The sequence below is a fragment of the Xyrauchen texanus genome, chromosome 46 (genome assembly GCF_025860055.1).
Source record: "Xyrauchen texanus isolate HMW12.3.18 chromosome 46, RBS_HiC_50CHRs, whole genome shotgun sequence".
In the NCBI taxonomy this organism is placed as follows: domain Eukaryota; kingdom Metazoa; phylum Chordata; class Actinopteri; order Cypriniformes; family Catostomidae; genus Xyrauchen; species Xyrauchen texanus.
Genome location: NC_068321.1, coordinates 23,296,032 through 23,318,846, shown reverse-complemented (window position 1 = coordinate 23,318,846; position 22,815 = coordinate 23,296,032). Strand labels below are relative to the sequence as shown.

The window sequence follows — 22,815 nt, the reverse complement described above, 5'->3', positions numbered from 1 at the left end:
GGCCTTAAAAAAAAAAAGAAAATGCAAATATAAGTGTATTTTGAGCATTTTTTTAGCTAAGAACTTCATTTCTAAGCATTAGGTCATACGGCATAACAAGCTATTTGAGAATAAAAGATTAATTTTATGTTGTGGGGAGCAGTGTGTTCAGTTTGCATTTATATTTCGATTATATGTGCATTTGGTGAATCAGAAATTATTTTGAAAGTTGCACTATATAAAACTACATTTCCCATAAACATTGCTGTGCAGCAAAAACAACGCTCTTCCTAATGCAAATTTCAACATGCTTCCGAATACCGTAAATTAAAGAATATTTACGATTAAACGTGAATATAATTCAATATTCTGCACTCATCAACATCTAAAAACAGAGAAATGTATAAATAACCCCACTGTTGCTTCTTTGTTTTGAGGTTTTCTCCTGCGCTGCGCTTCGCAGAACTCTTTTAAAGTGCGCGCTGACGTCGGTGACCTCATAATTAATATTAATTAGGCTACGTAACGTTCGATTGGCGAGCGTCTCGCAGCTTAATTAATATTCAGAAACGGCTCCTCAACGTCACCGCGCAGCTCCAGCGAGCTGTCAGAGCGCAAGGCGCACAGCGAGGATCGCATCGGGTAATTCAGTGACACTGAGACTTATTGAATATATGGTGAATATCTCCGTGGACTTTCTGTTCAACAGTCACTGTTCGGGTCATTAGAGCAAGGCGCTATACGAGGGAAACATGTGCAACACAGAGGAGAGGTGAGAATCCACTCTATTAAATAATGTTTTGTTTTTTTATATATTGTTTACATGTAACACAGTCATGCATGCAAAGGCATCGTTTCAATTTTAAATTGTAACTTGTAGTTACTTGTTATAAATATGGAATGCATATATAGCACGAGATGTATTCATGTTATGTAAAATATTCCATGCATTTGTATTTTATGTCTTTATTCATATATTTGTTTTATTCATATTGTCAGATACATTATATATTCATATTTAAATGACATATGTGCATTATATAATGTTATTTGAAATAACTTTTTGTAATACATTTCCAGTTGTTTACATTAATTAATGCATTAGGTATCACGAATAAACAATTAACAATGTATACATCATTTATTAATATTAGTTAATTGTTCATTGTTAGTTTATAGTGCACTAAGAAATACTTTTTAAAAATATATTATTATATGTTGAAATTAACATTAACTAAGATATAAATATATGCTGAAGTATTGTTCATTGTTGTTAGTTCATGCTAACTAATGTTGTTAACAATGTAATCTTATTGTATAAGTGTTACCATGTTATTATATGGTATATAATGTTATCATAAAGACGTTTTATTATTATTATTATTATTATCATGAACTGTTATTACTATAATAAGTCTTGAATACCATAAGAAATATTGACAAATTAGCATCATCTTCACAGGTGTTTGCATACAAAAATATGATGCATGTAACGATTTGTATGTACAATAATGAATGGTCAGGGTTTCATTGTGCTTAAGGATCAGACGCACTCTTATCAAAGCTGATTTAATGAGGAGTAGACAGGATGAGTGTGAGACACCTGATGCTATAAATATTTCATCCATAACCTCATCAACTCAATTAGGATTCATGAGATGGTAACAGGACTGTCATTGTTGACCGAGTCATTACTGGCCCAAATATAATTAGTTTTTCCTAAACTATCTAATTTCCCAGTGTGCAATTTCCTAATCTGGATTTTGCAATTTTGCATGCTTAATTTATGGAAAACCCAGCACAGATCATCAGCATGCATCTTGTTAGGCATGTCTGTTCACAAGAGTACAAGAAGTTCAGGTAAGAAGCTGATAAACCACACCAGATTTCAGACTATGTGGGACAGAACGTTAGATAAAACATTACATAAGTTACATTGTTGTTTAGCTGCACCGTCTTTGTTTATACAACGAAAGAAAATTCTGTCATCATTTACTCACCTTCATGTTGTTCCTAAACCATATAACTTTCTTTGGACTACACAAGGAGATGTTGGGCTGCAGTTGTTAGCCTCAATCACCATTCACTTTCATTATATGATAAAAAGATGCAATGGAAATAAACATCTCTTTTTGTGCTCCACTTACAAAAACAGTCATACCGGTGAGTAAATAATTTTTGCGTAACTGCACCATGCATTTTCCATGTGTGTGGGAAAATGTTTTCCTCGCAGGTCATGAGTTGACATCCCAAATCCATTCACACTCACATTCATACGACATCCTGTTTCTCAACCTCACCTTCTGTTTGTGTTTTCGATGTTTGACTTGGCGCGAAGCCAGACTTGCACAGCTCTTCTTCTTTTTTTCTTTTTTTTTTGGAAGAATGTGGCAGCAAATGAATCAAAATCCAGATGAGCCTCCAACAAAATAGAAACATATCGGACTTGTTGTCGATAAGGCAGTTCACCTGCTGAGGCTGCAATCTGATATGTGAAAAACACAAACCTGTCTCCAAAACGCGTTTGCTGTGAGTTGAAGGTCAGACGACACCCTTCGTGCCCCTCTTTAGCCAAATGATAACTGTTTTCCTGGAAGACTCGCTGTATCCTGTTTTAGTTTCAGCTGTTTCCTGGTCATTCCTCAGGCAATTTTTGGAGCGCCAACAATTACGGCACTAAAGATTAACCTGATCTAGAGTCTTTTAACCGACCCGAACAGTCACCTCACACTGCCCCTTAAGCTCACGAGGTCAAGTGGAGTTAGGAATGGCCTTGGTGATAAAGCCAACAGCCATGTGTTTGTTTTCAATTGGAACGTTTTTCGCAGAAACAGAGGAGTTTTGGAATTGTTTTGGGGTCGGATTTAGTTTTTTACTATTCTTCTTACCTAAAACACACATCATTATTACTATTGCTCATATTTAGGTTTAGTAAACAAACCCTTAACCTTAATTATTAAACTTTGGTGTCATTTGTCCCACACGGTATGTGCTACAGATGCAAATCTGAAACTTTTCTTCATACTGAACAGATTCAAGAAAGATCAACAGACGTTTTTTTTGTCAGGCTTATGATGTTGTGAATTGTTTTGGTTTTTTAAAGTTGGCTGGTCCAGTGTATAATCAGAGACGGTGCAGGAGAGGGAGGTGATTGAATGTAAGACAGCGAGAGTATCGGCTTTCAAAACAAGCTGTCATTTCACTCACAGACATGCATCGCTCTATAAAGGGACCAGGGGAGAAAAGGACGAATCAAGTGATCGGAAAATGTCTACAAAAATATGCTCAGGCACTGTGATACTTTGTACCTAAAGGGAAAGTTGACCTAAAAATAAAAGGTTGTTATTTGCTTACCCTCATGTCATTAGGCAAAATGTTAGCCTCCGTCCCCATTCACTTTCATTTGGTTTGGAACAAAAGATGAAAACATTTACTATAAAATAGTAAGGAGGGTAACCGAAAGAGACAGGAGACGTCTTCGGTTTTCATGTGTGATCTATGCAGATTATGTCTCCTGGGTTACTTGTCCGGTTGCTAGGGTAGTGAAACCACAACGCTCCCTTTTCCCCTTTGCTTGTTGTGTAATTTGGCTCATGAGGGTTGCAAACAAAACACCCTAGCTTTGAACAGCCATTTATTGTGGCTAGTATTTAGTCCAAGCCTCTATCAGCCCAGCAGAACATGTTAGAAGATTGACAGGAATGGTTTAGGCCAGTGTCAGCTGATATTGGCATAAGGGATATCATTGTTGTGCTATCAGATCAGATTATTACCAAAATGCAAATATATACACTCACTGAGCACTTTGTTATGAACACTATGGTGGTCAACTGCCTCAAGGTTCGACACGTTGTGCATTCTGAGATGCTATTCTGCTCACTACAAATGTATACAATAGCCTTTCTGTCAGCTTGAACCAGTCTAGCCATTCTCCGTTGAGTATTTCCATTTACAAAACTGTCCAACACTGGATATTTTTTGTTTTTGGCACCATAAATTCTAGAGACTGTTGCGCGTGAAAATCCCAGGAGATCAGCATTTACAGAAATACTCAAACCAGCCCGTCTGGCACCAAGGTTCAAATCGCCGAGATCACATTTTTCCCCATTCTGATGGTTGATGTGAACATTAACTGAAGCTCCTGACCCACATCTGCATGATTTTATGCACTGCAATGCTGCCACACAATAGGCTGATTAGATAATCGCATGAATATGTAGGTGTCCTGATTTGTCGCATTATCTCTTTGATATGTGAAATATAAAACTTCTAAATATATCAACATATATTTTATTAAATCATTTCTATCCATCCATCCATCCATCGTCAACCGCTTATCCTGTGTACAGGGTCGCGGGGGGCTGGAGCCTATCCCAGCTAACATTGGGCGAAAGGCGGGGGACACCCTGGACAGGTCACCAGTCCATCGCAGAAATCATTTCTAATTATCTATAAAAAGAGTGTTTGGTGAAATTCCCATGCATTTAAGGGTTAAACCGTTTATGACCTTACCCAGATAAAGTAAAACCTTAATTATGTATAGATTAGATACAATTAATAGATAATAATTAATACATTAACTATAGATTAGTTTAGTTCACATTTTCTTATAAAACTTCTCAACAGAGCTTTTGAGAAACATGAATATTGCAAGACTGCATAAATGGGTGATGTTTTATTATCAATGCGTGTCCTGCCTTCTTTGCGTGAAAGATCTCCCAGCGTGACATGAGGACATAAATGTCTGTTATTACCATTTCTAAAAGCCAGTGCTGTAACTCAAGCCCTTTGGGATGTGAAACGTTTTCAGCCAGGCTGCTATTTAGAGACTTCTTTTCACATCATGTGCTTGTTTGTGATCTGTGCGAACTGTTTGCATCTGTTATCTCAGACAAATCAGTGTTGTCTTGCATAAACCTGAATATTGGTCTCCTAAAAAGATTTTTAAAAAATGGTGGTAAAGAATATTTTCAGAATAATTTAGCTTCACTTTAGTAAAAAATGTGTTCATGCTTTACTCAAACTGACTGTCTCAAGTGTTGGCATACTGTCTAATCAGAGGAGCATTGCAGAAAACATTACAAGGTGTCTGATAAGTAGAGATGTACCGATTCTATATCTGGTTCAAAATTATCTCTGATAATGACATTTTTAACCCGTATCGGTCCGACAAGCCCGATCCAAATGCGATACTGTGTGTTAGCCATGGTCATTACTGTAAAGCTCCAAAAATTACATAAAATAACCATTAAAACACCACTAAAGTACTACATATGATTCCTGCATGTCTCTTGAAGAAATACGATAGCGTTGTGAACCGTAAAACGCTGCGTTTAATGAATAAATATAAAGTCTGCACATGCAGGGCTGCTGTTTTCTCTGCAGGAGAGAAATATCAGTGTTGGTGCATCCCTACTGATAAGAACGAAAGAAGAGAGAGCGAGAGAGAGCTTTGAGTTAAGCAGACAACCAGACTGGCATCTCTGCTATCAGCTGCCAACCCTGTGCCAAGCATGCACTTGATTCTCAGATGCTGTAGCCAGAGTGAAACTAGCAAATCCAGATTGGACTGATGTCTTTATTAAAGCAGTTTATTGTCCTGTATTTATGTTTAATTTCTAGTGTTTAATATTAATGTTGTAATGCAAAGATCTGCTGATGTATTCATTAATGAACTTATGAAATGTTTTAAACATACAGAGTTCTCTTCAGCAGACATGATGTGATGTTCTGTCTCTCTCTCTCTCTTTCTGTCTGGCCTGTAGTTGTGCGGTGCTGGGCTCAAGGCAGCAGGCTCCAGGGCCTCTGTGGTGCTCCTGATGCCCCTCTCCCACTAGCGAAGATCCCGGGTGGGCGAGGGACAGGCAGGGATCTCCCTCACAGCGTACTGCACAAGGTGAGAACACATGCACGAATCACTTCCAACCCAACAGACTCATTGCATTGTGTTCCATTATGTCTCACCTTAAAATGGAAGTTAATGGGCCCAATTTTTGGAAGATTTAAAGTCTGAAATTTGAAGCTTATTGTTTTATAAAAACACTTACATAAATTATTCTGTTAAAATGTGTGTATTATTTGAGCTGTAAAGTTGTTTAAATCATCATTTTACGGTCATTTTAAGGCTCACAGCGTCATGTTGTCATGGCAACGAAGTTTGGCCTCACTGTAACCCACATTTAAGCTTTTTTAAAAGAAAAGAAGAGACAAGTTGAAATAATTTTTTGTGGTTATCAATATTATGCCACAAATGCTGTCGATTGAGCTTAATTTATATTTAACCTGGAATATTCCTTTAATTGATTGTAGGTTTAACCTATGGACAGTGGTGTTGGGATAAATACCTGAATAGCAAGAGTTTTAGTAAAGTAAAGATTAGGGCTTTTCCAAAAACACACAGACAACAAACCTGTAGCCCGAGGGACGAGAGGGGTGTGGAAAGAGAGCTTGTTTTTTTGTCACGTAGCTCGGAGGCATATTTACGGCTAGAATTTCCATTTGGCCTACATATGCACATCAGCGGCTTCAGGCACTCGAGCTCTACATGCAACTGACCACGTGTGTGCGAGACTACAGATGTCAGCACTGTCTGTGTTCAGACATGTGACCATTGGAAAAGGTTATAGAGGGTTTGGATCATCTTTTAAAGCTGCAAGTGAAGCTTTTGGCTTCAGTAAACAAATTCATTTATTTAAATTGACTGATATTAGTCAGGCAGACCCAGTCCAAAACATCTGCAGGATTATAGTGACTACATTACTGAAATGACTCTCCCATTGCAAATAACTTAATTGGTACAATCCAAACCTGCTTCAATAAACACAGAATTGGGAATTGTGTACTTTTCCATTACTTTTGGAGGGTTAAAGGTATTTTTCTCCAAAGCAAAAGAACTGTTTTAGTGGTCTGGTGCATTCACATACAATGCAAAGGAAATTTTCGCTTTGCATTGCTCGTGCGAGTTTGACTGCTGGATTATGCATTCGCGTGAGTAGTGCGAACCCACGAGTATTCCCCCTTCTCTTCCGGAAAAGGACAGGAGGCTGGGCTTCTACGACTTGGTTCATAGTAAAGTACAACCAATAGCTGGAATCAAGTAGACACGCATATTTTCAGAACTTAACAGTTAGTCCAACTTCCTCGCTCACTTTCCTCCAAGCAATGTCTTTTTCCATCCAGTCTCTGTACGTGACCGCTACAACAATTTTTGTATCCATTTTTCCAGATTTTTCTGCTACAACATCAGTACATCAGTGACCTCCGGACAATCTCAATGCTGATAGGCTTTCGCGAAAACGCTCCAAGTGAATTTTTCGCTGAAGTTGACAAGCGATTTTGCATGTTCGCGTGTTCGAGTTGCGTCATTCGCTTCATACGCGCCGCCCGATGCAAATTCACGTCTATTGACATCTTCACGAAACGCTCGCTTAGCGTTGTATGTGAACGCACCATTACATGTGGCTCAACAGAAGAAATCTCAACAAGGTCACAAATTGCTCAGATTTGCCAAGATAGTCTGTAATTAAAAGTTAAAGATTTCAATACTCAATTTTAAAAAAAAATGTATCATCTAAAGTGCCACTTTGTGGACATTTCACCTCAGAACTGCCACGATAACTGTATTTAACCACAAAAATGTCGCCACAATCACAGTTTTCACGAGATCAGACTAAAAGCCACAAAAGTGAAATTTAGATTTCATAGGGTCTTTAAACACTTTTGCTTCCCTCATTCCCTCCCAGGACGAAAGGTTGACGGTGACCCAGGTAGGGTCGGTCAGTGGAGCGCCTCCTGTCCTGCACTTCCAGTACCAGCTGAGCGAGCGACGATTCTCCTTCTGGGATACAGTTCTTTCAGACGACGCGCTTTACTTGGAAATCCCCAATGGAGCTCTACATAATGGCAGCCGAGAAGGGTACATACACATATGCCATCTGTAGGGCTACATTGGGTTAACAATTTGTTATATCATAGAGCTCAATATCGAAGTTAACAGTGGGAATAGATACGTCTGTCTCGGCAGGGTTCTTTTTTCAATCGTCACAGTAGAACGAACAGCTGGTTTAATTTTAGTTAAAAACAACTTGACTTGGTTTTCCATTTGACGTTTTATCATTGGTTTGAGATTGGGACAGATGCAGTGGATGGAAAACCGAATCCAGTTGCTCTTGACAAAAGATCTACCAGTCGTTTCCTATTTAGATATAGTCATGTGTTATCTTGGAGGTCACTGCAGTCATTAGAACAGAGGTTTAGACTGTTTTACCTTCATAAGCAGCTGGTGGATTGTCAGCGATGTGTGTGTGTGTGTGTGTGTGTGTGTGTGTTTTGCCTAAAGTTAGTCTGCAGCTGGTACATCTGCATTATTATATAAGATCCAGATTATGTAAAAGCAGCAGTGTATCACCATCTCTCACTCTCTCTATTCTGCAGTTTTACCAGAGTGCTGGAGTTTGCAGAGGAGCAGCTGAAAGTCAGCTATGTGTTCCTCTGGTTCTACAAAAACAGAGACGATCGATGTAAGATTCATTTAAACACACATTAAAGCAGGGGTGTCAAACTCAGTTCCTGGAGGGCCACAGCCCTGCAGAGTTTAGTTCCAGCCCTGCTCCAAAATGCCTCCTTGTAATCATCAAGCACTCCTTAAAACCTTGATTAGCGGCTTCAGGTGTGTTTAATAAGGGTTGGAGCTAAACTCTGCTGGAATATGGCCATCCAGGAACCGAGTTTGTCACCCCTGCATTAAAGGGATAGTTCGCCCGAAAATGAAAATTCTCTCATCATTTACTCACCCTTATGTCATCCCAGATGTGTATGACTTTCTTCTGCTGAACACAAAAATATTTTTAGGAAAATATCTCAGCTCTGTAGGTCCATACAGTGCATGGTGAATGGTGGCCAGAACGTTGAGGCTCCAAAAAGCATGTAAAGGTAGCATAAAAGTAAACAATACGATTTCAGTGGTTAAAGGATTAGTTCACCCAAAAATTTAAATTCTCCCATGATGTACTCACCTTTAAGCCATCGCAGATGTGTTTGTCTTTCATTCTTCTGCAGAATCAATCGAAGATTTTATAAAAACGTTTTATTTATTGATTTGTTTCTTACACAAACCTATCTGTTTGCTTCGGAAGACATTCATTGATCGATTGGAGTCATGTGGATTACTTTTATGCTGCCTAAATATGAATTTTGGACCATCAAACAGCCAGCAGCCTCACGGCACCCATTCGCTTTCGTTGTATGGCCAGACAGAGCTGAAATGTGCTTATAAAAATCTTAATTTCAGTTCTGCTGAAGAAGGAAATACATACACATCTGGGATGGCTTAAAGGTAAGTAAATCATGCGAGAATGATCATTTTTGGCTGAACTAATCTTCAGAAATGATATGATAGGTGTGGGTGAGAAACAGTTTGGTATTTAAGTCCTTTTTTCTAAATCTACACTTTCACATTCTTCTTTTGTTTTTGGTGATTAATGTTCTTTTTGCATATTGCCTCCTACTGGGCAGGGAAAATTATTTATAGTAAAATAGGACTTAATATAGATCTATTTCTCCCCCACACCTATCATATCGCTCCTGAAGATATGGAGCAATCCATATGAATTACTTTTATGCTACCTTTATGTTCTTTTTGGACCTTCAGAGTCCTGGCCACCATTCACTTGCATTGTATAGACCAACAGAGGTGCGATGTTCTTCTAAAAAGTCATAATTTGTGTTCTGCAGAAGAAAGAAAGTCAGACACATCTGGGATGGCATGAATTTTTGGGTTGACTATCCATTTAGAGAGATAGTTCACTCACTAATGAAAATGATGTTATCATTTACTCACCCTTATGCTGTTTCAAACCCATATGACTTGCTTTCTTCATGAACACGAGAGGACAATTTGAGTTTTTTTGGTGAACTACACCTGGATGATAACTCTGATTAATCCCTTAATTTAGTCAATATTGTCTGGTTTCACCTGTCCGTAACTGATGAACTGTCATTCTCTCTGCTTGTTATGGTAGTGTCCATCATGAAGACCTTCCACTACATGGGTTTTGAAGTCGTCAAACCGGGTCACCCGCTGGTGCCAGCCCGGCCCGATCTTCTCTTTATGGTCTATTCCATGGACAGCAGTAGTTCTGATGAAGAGTGACCATCATCACCCACTCAAAATACCCCCCACGCCTCCTCCTCACCTGCTCTGTGACCTGCCCCCCCTCTCAATACCTTTGCATCAAAGTGAACTTAAGCCAGGGGCTAAGACACGAGGGAGGGTCATAGCTGGGCCGACTAACACGCTGAATGGTTCAGTTTCTGTTATTATCCCACCGATCAGTTCTGATTAGTCGTTAGTCAGCAAGAGGTGGGTTGGTGCTAAAGTAGAAATCTAGCATATCCTTTCGGTTAATTCACATCATATATCCAACTGTCTATACTCTCGTATATTCTATGTATGACACTCAGAACACAATATAGATTGCAGAAATGTTTATAGGAGTATTATTACAGAAGGGGGTGTATTTTTAATTGATTGTGAACGGTTTTCCTGTTAAGGTTTTGCTTTCGGGTGGTGGTGGTGGTGGTGAAACATGAATTTATAATTTTATTCCAGTTTGACTTGATTCCAGTCTTTACTGGTTTTGCTTTTTTTTTTAAGTCTCAGCAATAACTATCACTAGTTAATCATTCAGCATGCTCAGAGGACGTTGCATAGCTCTCAGCTCTTAGCAACTAAGATGCATTGATTCACCTTGCTCATATTTCGCGCAATTAGCCCACTAACTGAGCCTTTGAATATTCATTAGGGTTTTTGCTCTGTTCCGTTAATTTCAGGCCATGTTCACACTCATATGGTTTGTTAGAAAACGCATTGATTTCACTACGCTTACGCCTCTCATACACACTGAAACAGCGTTTTCCTACACCGAAAATGGAGTGTTTCAAAAAATGTCTGCATTACCACATATTTTGAAAATGATGATGCTGGGAAATTGAAAACAGAGTTTTAAAACGAAAACCAATTAGTTTGGATGTGACCTCAGAGAGTCCGAATTTCTGACTTCCTACTTGGAAATGTGCTGTGGAACGGCACTTGAAATCGGACGTCCAAATTGGAAAATAGGGCTGCAACAAATGATTATTTTGGTAATCGACTAATCTAATGATTATTAGAACGATTATTCGACTATTCGGGCGATTATTGCAACGATTAATTGACTATTCAGCTTGTGCCTTGACTTAAAATATTGTATTAAATGTGCTTACTAACAACAAAGAGGATAAAATCATATTTTAAAAATACCTCTAAATAACATCGTTATTTAAATTCTCGTAATAAAATCTCGTATTCTGATTTTTACTGCGATGTGCGTCTATAACGTCGCACGAACATGGCGGCAACCAGGAAAATCTTCACGGTTGATCATAAATATTTAATTTTGGGCAAATAAGTGCATCAATCCATCAAAGTTCCTAAATGACATATAATGGTAAACAGTAAATTATTGTCCCTGTTGATAATCGTACACCAGCAAAACAAATGCTAGCATAATTTGTCCTTCGCGGTTTGATTGCCAGGAGACATGTTTGTTGACAATCAAACACTTGCAACGCTATCGCTAGTGAATGACGCCATTTTGTTTCTTTGTATGTTGTCTTCTGAGCGTCAGGCAATGGAATATATTTATTGTTCGGAATCAGAGATATCAAGTAGGAATATCCCACATCTGACTTTGAATGGAACGCAGCATTCGACGAAAGAGCTTAATTTCATTAGGTTTGTGCATCATTCCAGACCCCATCAAGGCACTTGAGGATTAGTTTAAATTTAGTTTAGGTTTTTCTCAGATTAGGTTTGAAGTTTGCTTGTGATATGAATCCTTTGAGTAGAAGTTGTCCATTCAGGTCTGATGCTTTTATTGCTTTGAAATAAGAAGTCAGGCACAAGACATAAAATCTTTTAGATGCATGCATTTTGATAAAAAAAATTATTCATCCTAGGTAATATTTTCCCTCATGTCTTTGACAAATCCCAAACGCCCTGGTCTTTTCTTGGGCAAATGCGTGGAGTAAAGGTCTTCAGTACGCGTTCTTACCGACGTCCATCTTCATGTTTCTCACCTTTTGTCTTAACCATCTTAAACCAAACCAAACCAACCCCACCCTTGTCCGTTGAGGGCTTTAACACAAGCACTTTAGGAAAACACATGCAATTTAGCTCACAATGCATTGTACATCCATTACAGAGAGATGTACTTTAAGCCGTTGAGATGTCTTGCGGTGTTTAGTGAACTTGACATACTTGCCAAAGATAATGGTCTCCATTCAATGCTAACGCCTCATGTTTCATTCAGATAACACTGCTAAATCTACCGTAGCAGCCTTGGTCCCGGTGTAGTCAGGTATAACATGCAAAAACATTCCCAAGAGCAAAAGCCTTGGTTTCTTTAATTATTGGTTATCTCTGTGGAAATTAGGTGCAATCTTTGCATCGAATCCAGTTCTAGATGGCCAGCAGGGTGGCCTTTAGGTTTTGCGTGTGTAAATAAATCTAACCTTTCCTCGTGGGCTGATTGTTCATCCAATTAAAGTTTATTTTTATCTTGATCAATTGATTTTATTTTGTCTATATTGGTTGATTGATGGATTTTTGTAGTGTAGAATTTAGATTATATCAGATATTATAATTTAATGACAATATACATACACTTGTATACTTTAAATATTTTCCTTATTTCCAAATAAAAAATGTAAAACCAAAACGTAATGTTTTGCCTGTTTTTTTGTATAGTTTTTTGTCCCCCCAAATGAAATTGAATTAGTGTATTCCCGCTGAATTCCACCATGCCACAAGGACTTCCTCATCAGAAATGGACTGAGGAATCTGAAATATCACAAATAATACAATATAGAGCTGTTTTTAGGCCAACCATGAAGGCTAACATGAAGGCGAATTTCCCTCAGGAAATTCTATGAGTTAGTGGTTTTCGAGTACAATAATTTCTGTGGTTTACAGTTAACATAAAATTTACTACAATGGCAATTTAAAATCCAATAATTACATTTTGCAAACTATATACTGTATTTATAATAGTTTACAATGGGCTAAAGGCACCTCTTAATGGAAATTAGCTTTTTTTTCTGGCTTCAAATTGTTTCAAGATAAAAAGAAAACACACATTTTTATTGAATATTGATAGAGCTACATAATTTGGATGAAAATAAATAATAAAAGTTTGTATTTATTAAAAAATTTCTTGCAAACAGTTTTCAACATCATATTTGTGGGTTCTGAGCATCAAAACATTTGAAAACACCTGCCTTAAACTTTAATTTTGAACCTGCTATGTGTTTTTCCTAAGTTGCTAAATAAGGACTACAATTTTTGTCCACTTGATTAATTGTAGAAACTCATATCATTGTGGTATTTGTAGTCCTTATTAGCAACTTAATACAATTCACATTAGCGGTATGACTGTAATATATATGATCAAACAAAAGCATCTTCAAACAATGTTAACTACAGACCTTAGGCTATAGACCTCATTTGATAAATTATAAATAATGTGCTCACGTTGTTGGTCCTCCCTACTGTTAATTGCATTTCTGGATGCCCCACTATGTGTAGGCCCAAACTGAATCAGTGGACATTTTTCAAATTTTCTGTGCTGATCTTTGAGAGAAAATATACATAATTCACATGATAAATTGTATTTTTATTTTCATATATTTGTCAACTTTTAGGTGTATACTTGCATATAGATGTCTAATGTTGGTGTCTCACGCTGTGCCTAACACCACTTACTGTGCTGTAAAATCATTCCTGGCAGGTGGCCAGGTTAACGGGCTGAACTAAAAGCAGCTGTCGCTTCTAAAGAGACCCGCAGGTCATATGCGCTTAACGATCCGTGCTAGGTTACATCACGGTAATCTTCTCCATTAAAATGACCTATATTTTCTGTGTGTAACACACGAACGTTTCTGAGTTGCCGTGTTATTGAGTTCCATGGCTGACCTCTGAGACCTTAAATCTGCCTGAGTTTATGAAACAGGCGCGAAATATTCCCGCGCTTCTTAGAAAGCCCGCGAATCTTAGCAGGACTCAGTCTGTCTTCTCTGATTGATACTTAAAGCTTACCTTAACTACCCATAGCTTTTATATTATACACATATTGCTTTCTAGGTGGTATTTGTGCATCTTACAAAACATTGTAACCATAGCTTCCACCAGAATATTGTTACTTCAGATATTGATACTACAAAGAACTGAGGAATAAGCTACCGCTATCATTGAAAAAAAATTACAAAGGCTGTTTCTCAATGTTTGTTCTTTTTGTATTCTTACATTCCTGTGGACTTACTTGACGTCATCACAACTTATTAAAAAAAAGAAAATAGTTAAGAGGTTGAATCTACATATTGTAGCACATCTCAAAACCTCCTCTTCTGAGTTTGCTCACTCAAGGTAGTTAGACAAGACTGATTTTCACATGAACGCAAGGAGAAAGTGTTCATAGCTTGAGAAACACCCAAAGATACTTATAGCTTTTTACATTGTTAGAATATTCTATATTCTACGCTTACCATGGTAAACCTTTGTCTCTATCTGGGTAGGGGTGGAAGCTGCTCATGGCTTACCCTAAAATACACCCATATAGAAACCGACAGCCCACACCAACCTGAAAGTTGTGGGTTACACGATATGCACATTAGCTGCAGAGATTTCCAGAAGAACACTTTTACATGTAATTTATTATTCAACATTTAACACCAGCTGTTGGTTGAAGTCAAGTGAGAGACCTTCTACGACTTTCTCAAGACCTTGCACAACATTATCAGAAAAAACCCAGACCAATGCATTTATCTTTTAGTTTTGTTTAATAAAGAAAATGACAGATTGACAGACAGAGTAATATGAATTTCTCAACAAATCCCAGCTGAGTTTCTCATTTTAATAGAAAACAAGTGCAAGGTTATATTTTATTTGTCTTTCTCCTTCTGTTCCTTATCCTTTTTGTCCTTCTCTGCTTTGGCCTCTTCTGCTTCGTGTTTCTTGATCAGTTCTTCAACTTCCTTCTGCTTGAGGACTTTGATTCTAGTCTTGCCGTTCTCTCGTGTCAGTGTGGCGATCTCGACTGCACAGATGGACACAGAGAAGATTTTCATGATTCGATCTTAAATGGAAAACTGAAACTTGGTTCAGTTTAGAATGACTGAAGCACAATTTTTAGGACAGTTTTAACTTCACAGTAGTTTTTATTTCCTCTTTACTTACAGTTTTAACTGTATTACTGCATTAGGTTGAGAGCTCAGATGGGTCTGTATGGTGTCATGATCATTCATAATGCATAATTTCGCTCTAAGCCAGACTGTCTCCATCCACAAGCCTTGTCTGCATGCTAAAACATTTATTCCATCGCCCTCATGCCAAACACACACACACCTTTCTCTGCTGAGAGCTTGCTGACGTCCATGGTCTTGTTTAGCACTTTGACAGCAAGAGCGAGGGCAGCTGATAGTGTCATCTCTCCCTCTTTATAGTCCTGCTTTAGCATCGACACAGCAGCCTATAACACACACACACACACACACACACACACACACACACACACACACACACACACACACACACACACACACACACACACACACACACACACACACACACACACACAGTTCTGAGAAAATCTCACTTTTCATTTTGACAGAATAAAAGGGTCCAAGATTGACCAACAGTCAATTAAAGAAGCGTGTTTAGCATCATCTACAAGCCATATTATGATATTACTACAGTTATATTATTATACAGATAATAATAATACTAGTGTAATATACAGATATTACACTAGTAGTTGGACATGGTGATGTCAAATTTGAGAGTGAATCGTTCTTTTAAATCGGCTTGAACTGATTCACAAAGAATTCAGAAATCATTTAACTTAGAGAAAACAGAGTAATATTATGGGGTGACACAATGGACATGATTAAACAGTTAAACAACATTATTTGATATAATATTTATTTCACTAGAAAAGAGAAGGAATTCTAGTAACACTTTTAAATGATGACTCCAACGAATCCAGTTGTAATATAGCATATAACTTAATATATAATGTTTAATTACACATATAATGTTTACATTAGGGATGCACTGATGTATCAGCCACTGTTATTTATCTACCATATATTGACCAAATTAAAACAATCAGCATATCAGTTATAAGTATGAAAATGGCAATATGAAAAACTGATGGTTTATTATAACGATATATCAACAAACTTGTTCATTATTAAAAAAAATAATAATCATAGTCAAAAAATGTAGAAGGGTTGGCATTCCTAAAAACATTACATTTTTTCTTGTTCTCACATTATTGAGGGGCTAAATAAAAGCTGCGTTTTTAAGGTGCCCTAATTAACTTTTATCTTTGTGTCATCTTGGACTTACACTGACACCTAGCGGCTTGAATGAAGCATAATTTAAAATCAATAGTTTTCAGTTTCAGATTCCATTGACAAAATTTTGTATTTCACAGTCAGCTATAATTACTTAAATCAATGAGTGTAAGTGTCAAATAACAGGACGGTTACTGAGATTAAGCGAGTAGTATTCGGCTGGTCATGTGATTCTAACATGGCAGCCCCCATGTGCGGACCCTCTCCATGTAGAATAAAACAGCTTTTTTAAGGTTACTGATATGACAGTAGTCTTGATATGAGAGTGGTCAAGATTTCCTACATATACTGCAAAATTACAATTCATGTCTTTAGGATTTAAACATTTGTACTAAGGAAAAAATTACTGAGTGTGCCTTTAAAATGCAATAGGGGCTGGCTGCAGACTACGGGTCGAGTGGAGCTCCATTCAACGCGGAAATACGTCACCTCCACTGCGCCGGAGCGCATATATACGTCACCTCTACTGCGGCCTTATACTGTCTATGACTGCGACCGAGCGCATATATATATATATATATTTAACCGAGCACATATATACGTGACCTCACCTAATCTTCACACACAATATCAAAGCAGTATACTAAACTTTTACGGTTTATGACTTTTAAATATAATATTATAGTAAAAATAATTTCAGAATTTTCTATTTAACGCTAAATAACATGTACAAATCAACCAATGTAAAATAATGAAGAATAATTTCCACAATTTAAGTTTTAATTGTTTTTATGTAAAAAAACCCCAAAAAACAAATAATCCCCCGCGAAGTGGAGGTGACGTATTTCCTGTTTGAGAGTGGAGCTCCAATCGCCCACAGTCTGCAGCCAGACCCTTCTCTTAAAATGTAGTATGCATTTCAGTGCTTCAGTCAGCAGTGTGTGAGCAAGTGGCGCCCTCTACCGGTCTGGATGGCAATATCCATTATCCATTACACCACAATATAGTTTAACAGGGTGTTTTATTCCTTTGGTTAAAACTTTTAATTTTTTGCATGATGTGGTTGACATTTCTGTGGAGTTACCCAACATATGCATAATGAATTTGGGATGTTCTATCCTACATATCAAATGTCAAATATGAGTTATTTTGTTTTGAACTTCAAAACCAAAAGTGCAAAAATGTATAAGTACAAAATAACCTTTTTTTCACGTCAATTTTCATGCTATGGGTTTTAGTTATTTTATTTAGTCTTTTTATCTTTCATTGTGGCTCTCTTTCAAAATTTGAACTGTCATATGTTCAACAGATCCAATCCACATTCAATGGAAATTAATTATTGTTAGAATAAAAAAGGTTTTGTACATCTTTGTATATTTTTAGAGAATAATTCTGGAGCAAAACAGTGATCTTATGACAAAATAAGGTAAGTGACAAAATATCGGTATCGGCCAAAAAAAAATTCATATCGGTTCATCCCTTTTTACATCTTGTGGCTTTAAAAAATATATATATTTAAATAAATAAAAGTGCATTTTAGTGTTGTGCCTTACTGTAACTGTTATTTTTGCTCTTTTTATTTTTAAATGAGGGAGTCGAAATATTTTTTTGTGGAAATTGAACCCAGAACATTTCCTTAAATTAACAGGACTTCCAAATGCTAGTTGAACACTTCAAGCTGGTCACAATTACAAGCAGAAACAAAGAAGCAGATAACATGGCAATATATCCATACTTGAAATTTAGAACTTCATTCGGTCTCTGAAGTTAAAAAAGGTGCAATAATCTTGCAAAATTGTTACTTTTTATTTTTGTGCTAATGCTGCAGAATGTGTGTGTTTCACTCACTGCGCTGTTGTTGCCGATGCATGTGGCCTTCCAGCCTCCATAGTTTCCGCTTGGGTCACTCTGATAGAGCTGGAATCCGTAATGTTTGTCCCACCCCATGTACAGAAGAGACACACCAAAGGGCCTCTTACCTGATCACACACACAAATACACAGTTTACAATCAGCAGTTCATGTAAAGTTGTGGTTTTATTTCGCAGTCGTACCTCCAAACTGTGTGTAAGCCTGTTTGATGTCACAAAGTGCAGTAACCAGTTGCTCGCAGGGGATTGGCTCCTGATACTGCAGGAGATACCTGCAAACACATACATGTCCAAAATCCTGAGGCTATGCCATGCATAATGAATATCAAATAATTTAACAAAAATATCACATTATTTGCAACAAAAGCTGGAAATGAGTTGGAGGGGGAAAAAAGGACCAGTCATAAATGCTTAAATGTTTCACCACATGGAGTTCTGGGGATATGACATAAAAAGCTGAAAACATTAGTAAAAGGACAAACTACAGTTCTTATATTGCAATGTGAAAAATGCATTATGCTGCAATTACTAAAAATGTTAACAGGACACTGGCCAAAAGTCTAAAATGTATTCGCCAACAAAAATTAGTGCTTGGCAGGAGTGAGTTTTAAACCCTATGAATCATTTTGGCTGGCAAGCAACACAACATCTTTTAGAAAGGTGTCAAATTTTTTTTACCCCGCTTTACTCACCTCTGTGCGATGAGTCTCAGTTCGTTTGTCAGGACGTTGGCGTCTGAGGTAATTCCTGCTACGCTGCACGCCATGTCTCTGCATTACACATACAACACATCTCTTACACATACAGATTTCACAAGCACAGAAATTTACATTTTATATCCTCCATATTACGGTCTTTAAACGGAAAAGGTTAGTTAGAGATTTATAAAATCATGTTAACATGAATATCACTTGTGTCTTGTTGCTATACTTTTGAAACAGTGAGTATTTTAACATTTATGGATTGGCCCCCATTCACTTACATTATACAGTGTATTCAGAAAGTATTCAGACTCCTTCATTTTTTCACATTTTGTTATGTTGCAGCCTTATGCTAAAATCCTTAATTTTTAAATAAAATAATTCACAAATAAAGCAAAAAACAGATTTGATAGCCCTGCAAATTTATTAAAAAGAAAAAAACAGAAATATCACAATGACATAAGCATTCAGACCCTTTGCTATGACACTTTAAATTTTGTTTATCTGTGGTAAAATCAATTGATTGGGCATGATTTGGAAAGGCACACACCCGTCTATATAAGGTCTCACAGCTGAAAATGCATATCAGAGCACAACTAAGCCATGTGGTCAAAGTAACTGCCTGTAGAGCTCAGAGACAGGATTATGTCAAGGCACAGATCTGGGGAAGGCTACAAATTTGTTTTAGGTTACATTGAAGGTTCCCAAGAGCATAGTGGCCTCCAAAATTCATAAATGGAAGTTTCGAACAACCAGGTCTCTTACTAGAGCTGGCCACCTGGCCAAACTGAGCAATCGGGGAGAAGGGCCTTGGTAAGAGAGGTGACCAAGAGCCCGATGGTCACTCTGGTTGAGCTCCAGAGATCATGTGTGGAGAGAAATTTGCAGAAGGACAACCATCACTGCAACACTCCACCGATCTGGGTTTTATGGCAGAGTGGCCAGAAGGAAGCCTCTCCTCAGTGCAAGAAAGCAAAAATTCACCTAATGAACTCTCAAACTGTGAGAAACAAGATTCTTTGGTTTGATGAAACGAAGACTGAACTGTCTGGCTTCAATCCCAAGCATCATGTCTGGAGGAAACCAAGCACCGTTCATCACCTGCGCAATACCATACCAACGGTGACACATGGTGGTGGCAGCATCATGCTGTGGGGGTGTTTTTCAGTGGCAGGGACTGGGGGACTGGTCAGGGTTGAAGGAGAGCTGAACACAGCAAAATACAGAAATATCCTTAATGAAAACCAAATCCAGAGGGCTCAGGACCTCAGACTGGGCCGAAGGTTTACGTTCCAACAGGATAATGACCCCAAGCACACAGCCAAGACAACGCAAGAGTGGCTAAGGGAGAACTCTGTGAATGTCCTTGAGTGGCTCAGCCAGAGCCTGGACTTGAACCAAATCGAATATCTCTGGAGAGATCTGAAAATGGCTGTCCACCAAAGGTCCCCATCCAACCTGACAGAACTTGAGAGGATCTGCAGAGAAGAATGGCAGAAATCCCCAAATCCAGGTGTGCAAAGCTTGTCGTATCATACCCAAAAAGACTTGAGGCAGTAATCACTGCCAAAGGAGCTTCAACTAAATAATGAGTTAAGGGTCTGAATACTACTGTCAATGTGATATTTCTGTTTTTTCTTTATAATAAATTTGCAAAGTTAGCAAAAATCTGGTTTTTGCTTTGTCATTATGGGATATGGAGTGTAGATTGATGTGAAAAAAATTACTAATTTAAAGCATTTTAGCATAAGTCTGCAACAAAATAAAGAGTGAAAAAAATTAAGGGGTCTGAATACTTTCTGAATGCACTTTAAGTTCATCACTTTAACAGCCTGAAGCTTTGAATCAGATGTGAAAACCACAACTCACTCATTGAGTTTGTAAATCTTCTCAGAAAAGAAAACCTCATCCAGCAGTTTATGAATGTTTCTCCTCTCGGCTGCCAGCAACACGCCATCATTTGCCAGAATGCCCAAGCAGGTGCCAGCGTGACCAATGGCCTCCATGGCATATTCTACCTGATACAGACGCCCTGCATACAACAAAACACACAATGAAACCCCAATTAGAGTACAGAAGACACAAAGTCAACGTTCCAAATAATAATTAAAAAAATAAAAACAGTGGATATATATGGACTCTTACCCTCTGGAGAGAAGATTGTCGTTCTAGAGTCATACCTCCGAGACTAAAAATAAAACACACAAAAAACAGCCTTTTTAATTATAAGGGCCAAAGAGAGAGTGGAAAATGGTCTTGTAAAATTTAACAACAACTGTTTTGGTGCAAGGACCTTAAACATAAAATGCAACAAAAGTGTTAAATATGGGCCTTTACAACAATTGATTAAAATGGGCCAAAAACAGTTAAACTCACCATAGTGTCCTCTGATTAAATTACACCTGTAAATAAGAGAAAACATGCATCAATGATTAGTAAGAACTTCCCATGCATAAAATCTTCATTGTAATAATTTATTTGATCAGTTTCTGCTGCTGTCAGAATCTAAAACATCCACAAAGCAGCTACAAAATGAAACAAAGCAGCCTAACATTAAAGATATTCTTAAAAACACACCTCCAGTTCTCAGTCAACCACGCTATATTTTATTATTAGGAATCATAAGAGAATATGATGTATAAATGTGAGTTTCAACCCTTGTGAGTCAATTTAAAAAAGTTACTCAGAGGTCCTTAAGTGTCGAAAAACCGCCATAAATATATTATAAATTAATATTATTTTCCACTTTCAATTAGTAAATGTTTTATCCAACATCAGTCCTGATTCATAACTATCAAGTATTCATTCATTTTCAGGATTTTAACCTTTTAAATGCCAGTTTATTTACATAACGCCACTGTTGTTTTTCACACACACACACACTGACATCCATACCAACACAATTTTCGCTGCATCATTTATTCGACTGGCCTGCAGTGCTCTATAATACAGCAAACAGAAAATAGGGGAAAAGCTTGTATTTGCTCCATAGGCTAAACATGATAAAAATGGCGCCATCTGGTGGAATATATATAAATATATTTTTAATTTTGAACCCAGTACTCCAGAATGAAAGCATAATATCATAAAATTCGTGATTCTATGCTTAAATGGCACTTGGATCAAATATTGCCATTTTAATGTTTTTAAATTGGGACATTTTTGTCCTGAAGGTCCTGAGTGTAACTATTTTGTGTACACAGTGCATTATAGATGTATTATAGGACCTGAGGTTGAAATATTAAAATTCCCCCCAACATACACACCTTAAAACATTAACTCAAAAATGAAAAAGACAAAAATGTCCAGATGGTCGCACAAGGGTTAAAGCTGCTTTCAGTTTCTCCAGTTTAAATGTGTTTTAGCTTCAGCATTAGCACCTGCAGAACAGCATGAAGCAGCAACTTTACGCTGCCTTTAAACGTATCCTTCACCTAGATGCTCTCAGAGCGGCTTAGTCGTTAACCTATGCCGGGTAAGCTTAGATATATTACGAACACAACGCAGTAAATTCATAATATAGTAAAATAATGGTATTTTCATACCTAAAACCTGTGCTCGAGCTGCCTGGTCACTGTTGCGGCTCGCGACGCCACTCAAGAATCTCACTGCAGAGGGAAGTGCATCCACCCTTCATATTTGTCACGTGTTAAATGAAGCTCTCTGATTGGCTCCCTTCAGACGATTCCGCCTAAATTCGCTGTAGTGTTATCAGCTTAGTTTTAATTTCAATATCATTAAACAACAATTAAAGAACTACCCTTTAATCAAACACTGGCGTTGAATATATGTACTTTGAAATGTTATTAGGTTATGATTTTATGACATTTTTTGCCTTGTAATTACGTAAATTTACAATATTAACACTGAGCC

At 37.5% G+C, this 22,815-nt stretch overlaps 2 protein-coding genes across 2 annotated transcripts; one reads left to right on the top strand and one right to left on the bottom strand.

Annotated features, from left to right (window-relative positions):
- Positions 1-584: 584 nt before the first annotated feature.
- On the top strand, positions 585-10,632 carry LOC127638469 (ornithine decarboxylase antizyme 2-like). Its single transcript, XM_052120012.1, is given in 6 exon segments — positions 585-751; positions 5,745-5,796; positions 5,798-5,875; positions 7,722-7,894; positions 8,413-8,498; positions 9,999-10,632. Coding segments are annotated over 6 exon segments (540 nt in total). The 5' UTR covers positions 585-731; the 3' UTR covers positions 10,130-10,632.
- Positions 10,633-14,819: 4,187 nt separating this feature from the next.
- Positions 14,820-22,556, bottom strand: LOC127638468 (proteasome subunit alpha type-4). Its single transcript, XM_052120011.1, has 9 exons — positions 22,488-22,556; positions 21,319-21,344; positions 21,088-21,130; positions 20,812-20,974; positions 18,934-19,011; positions 18,425-18,513; positions 18,220-18,350; positions 15,419-15,542; positions 14,820-15,110 (listed from the first exon to the last, which is right to left on the bottom strand). The coding sequence occupies exons 2-9, from the start codon at positions 21,319-21,321 to the stop codon at positions 14,956-14,958; spliced, it is 786 nt and encodes a 261-aa protein (XP_051975971.1). The 5' UTR covers positions 21,322-21,344; positions 22,488-22,556; the 3' UTR covers positions 14,820-14,955.
- Between the last annotated feature and the right edge of the window lie 259 nt (positions 22,557-22,815).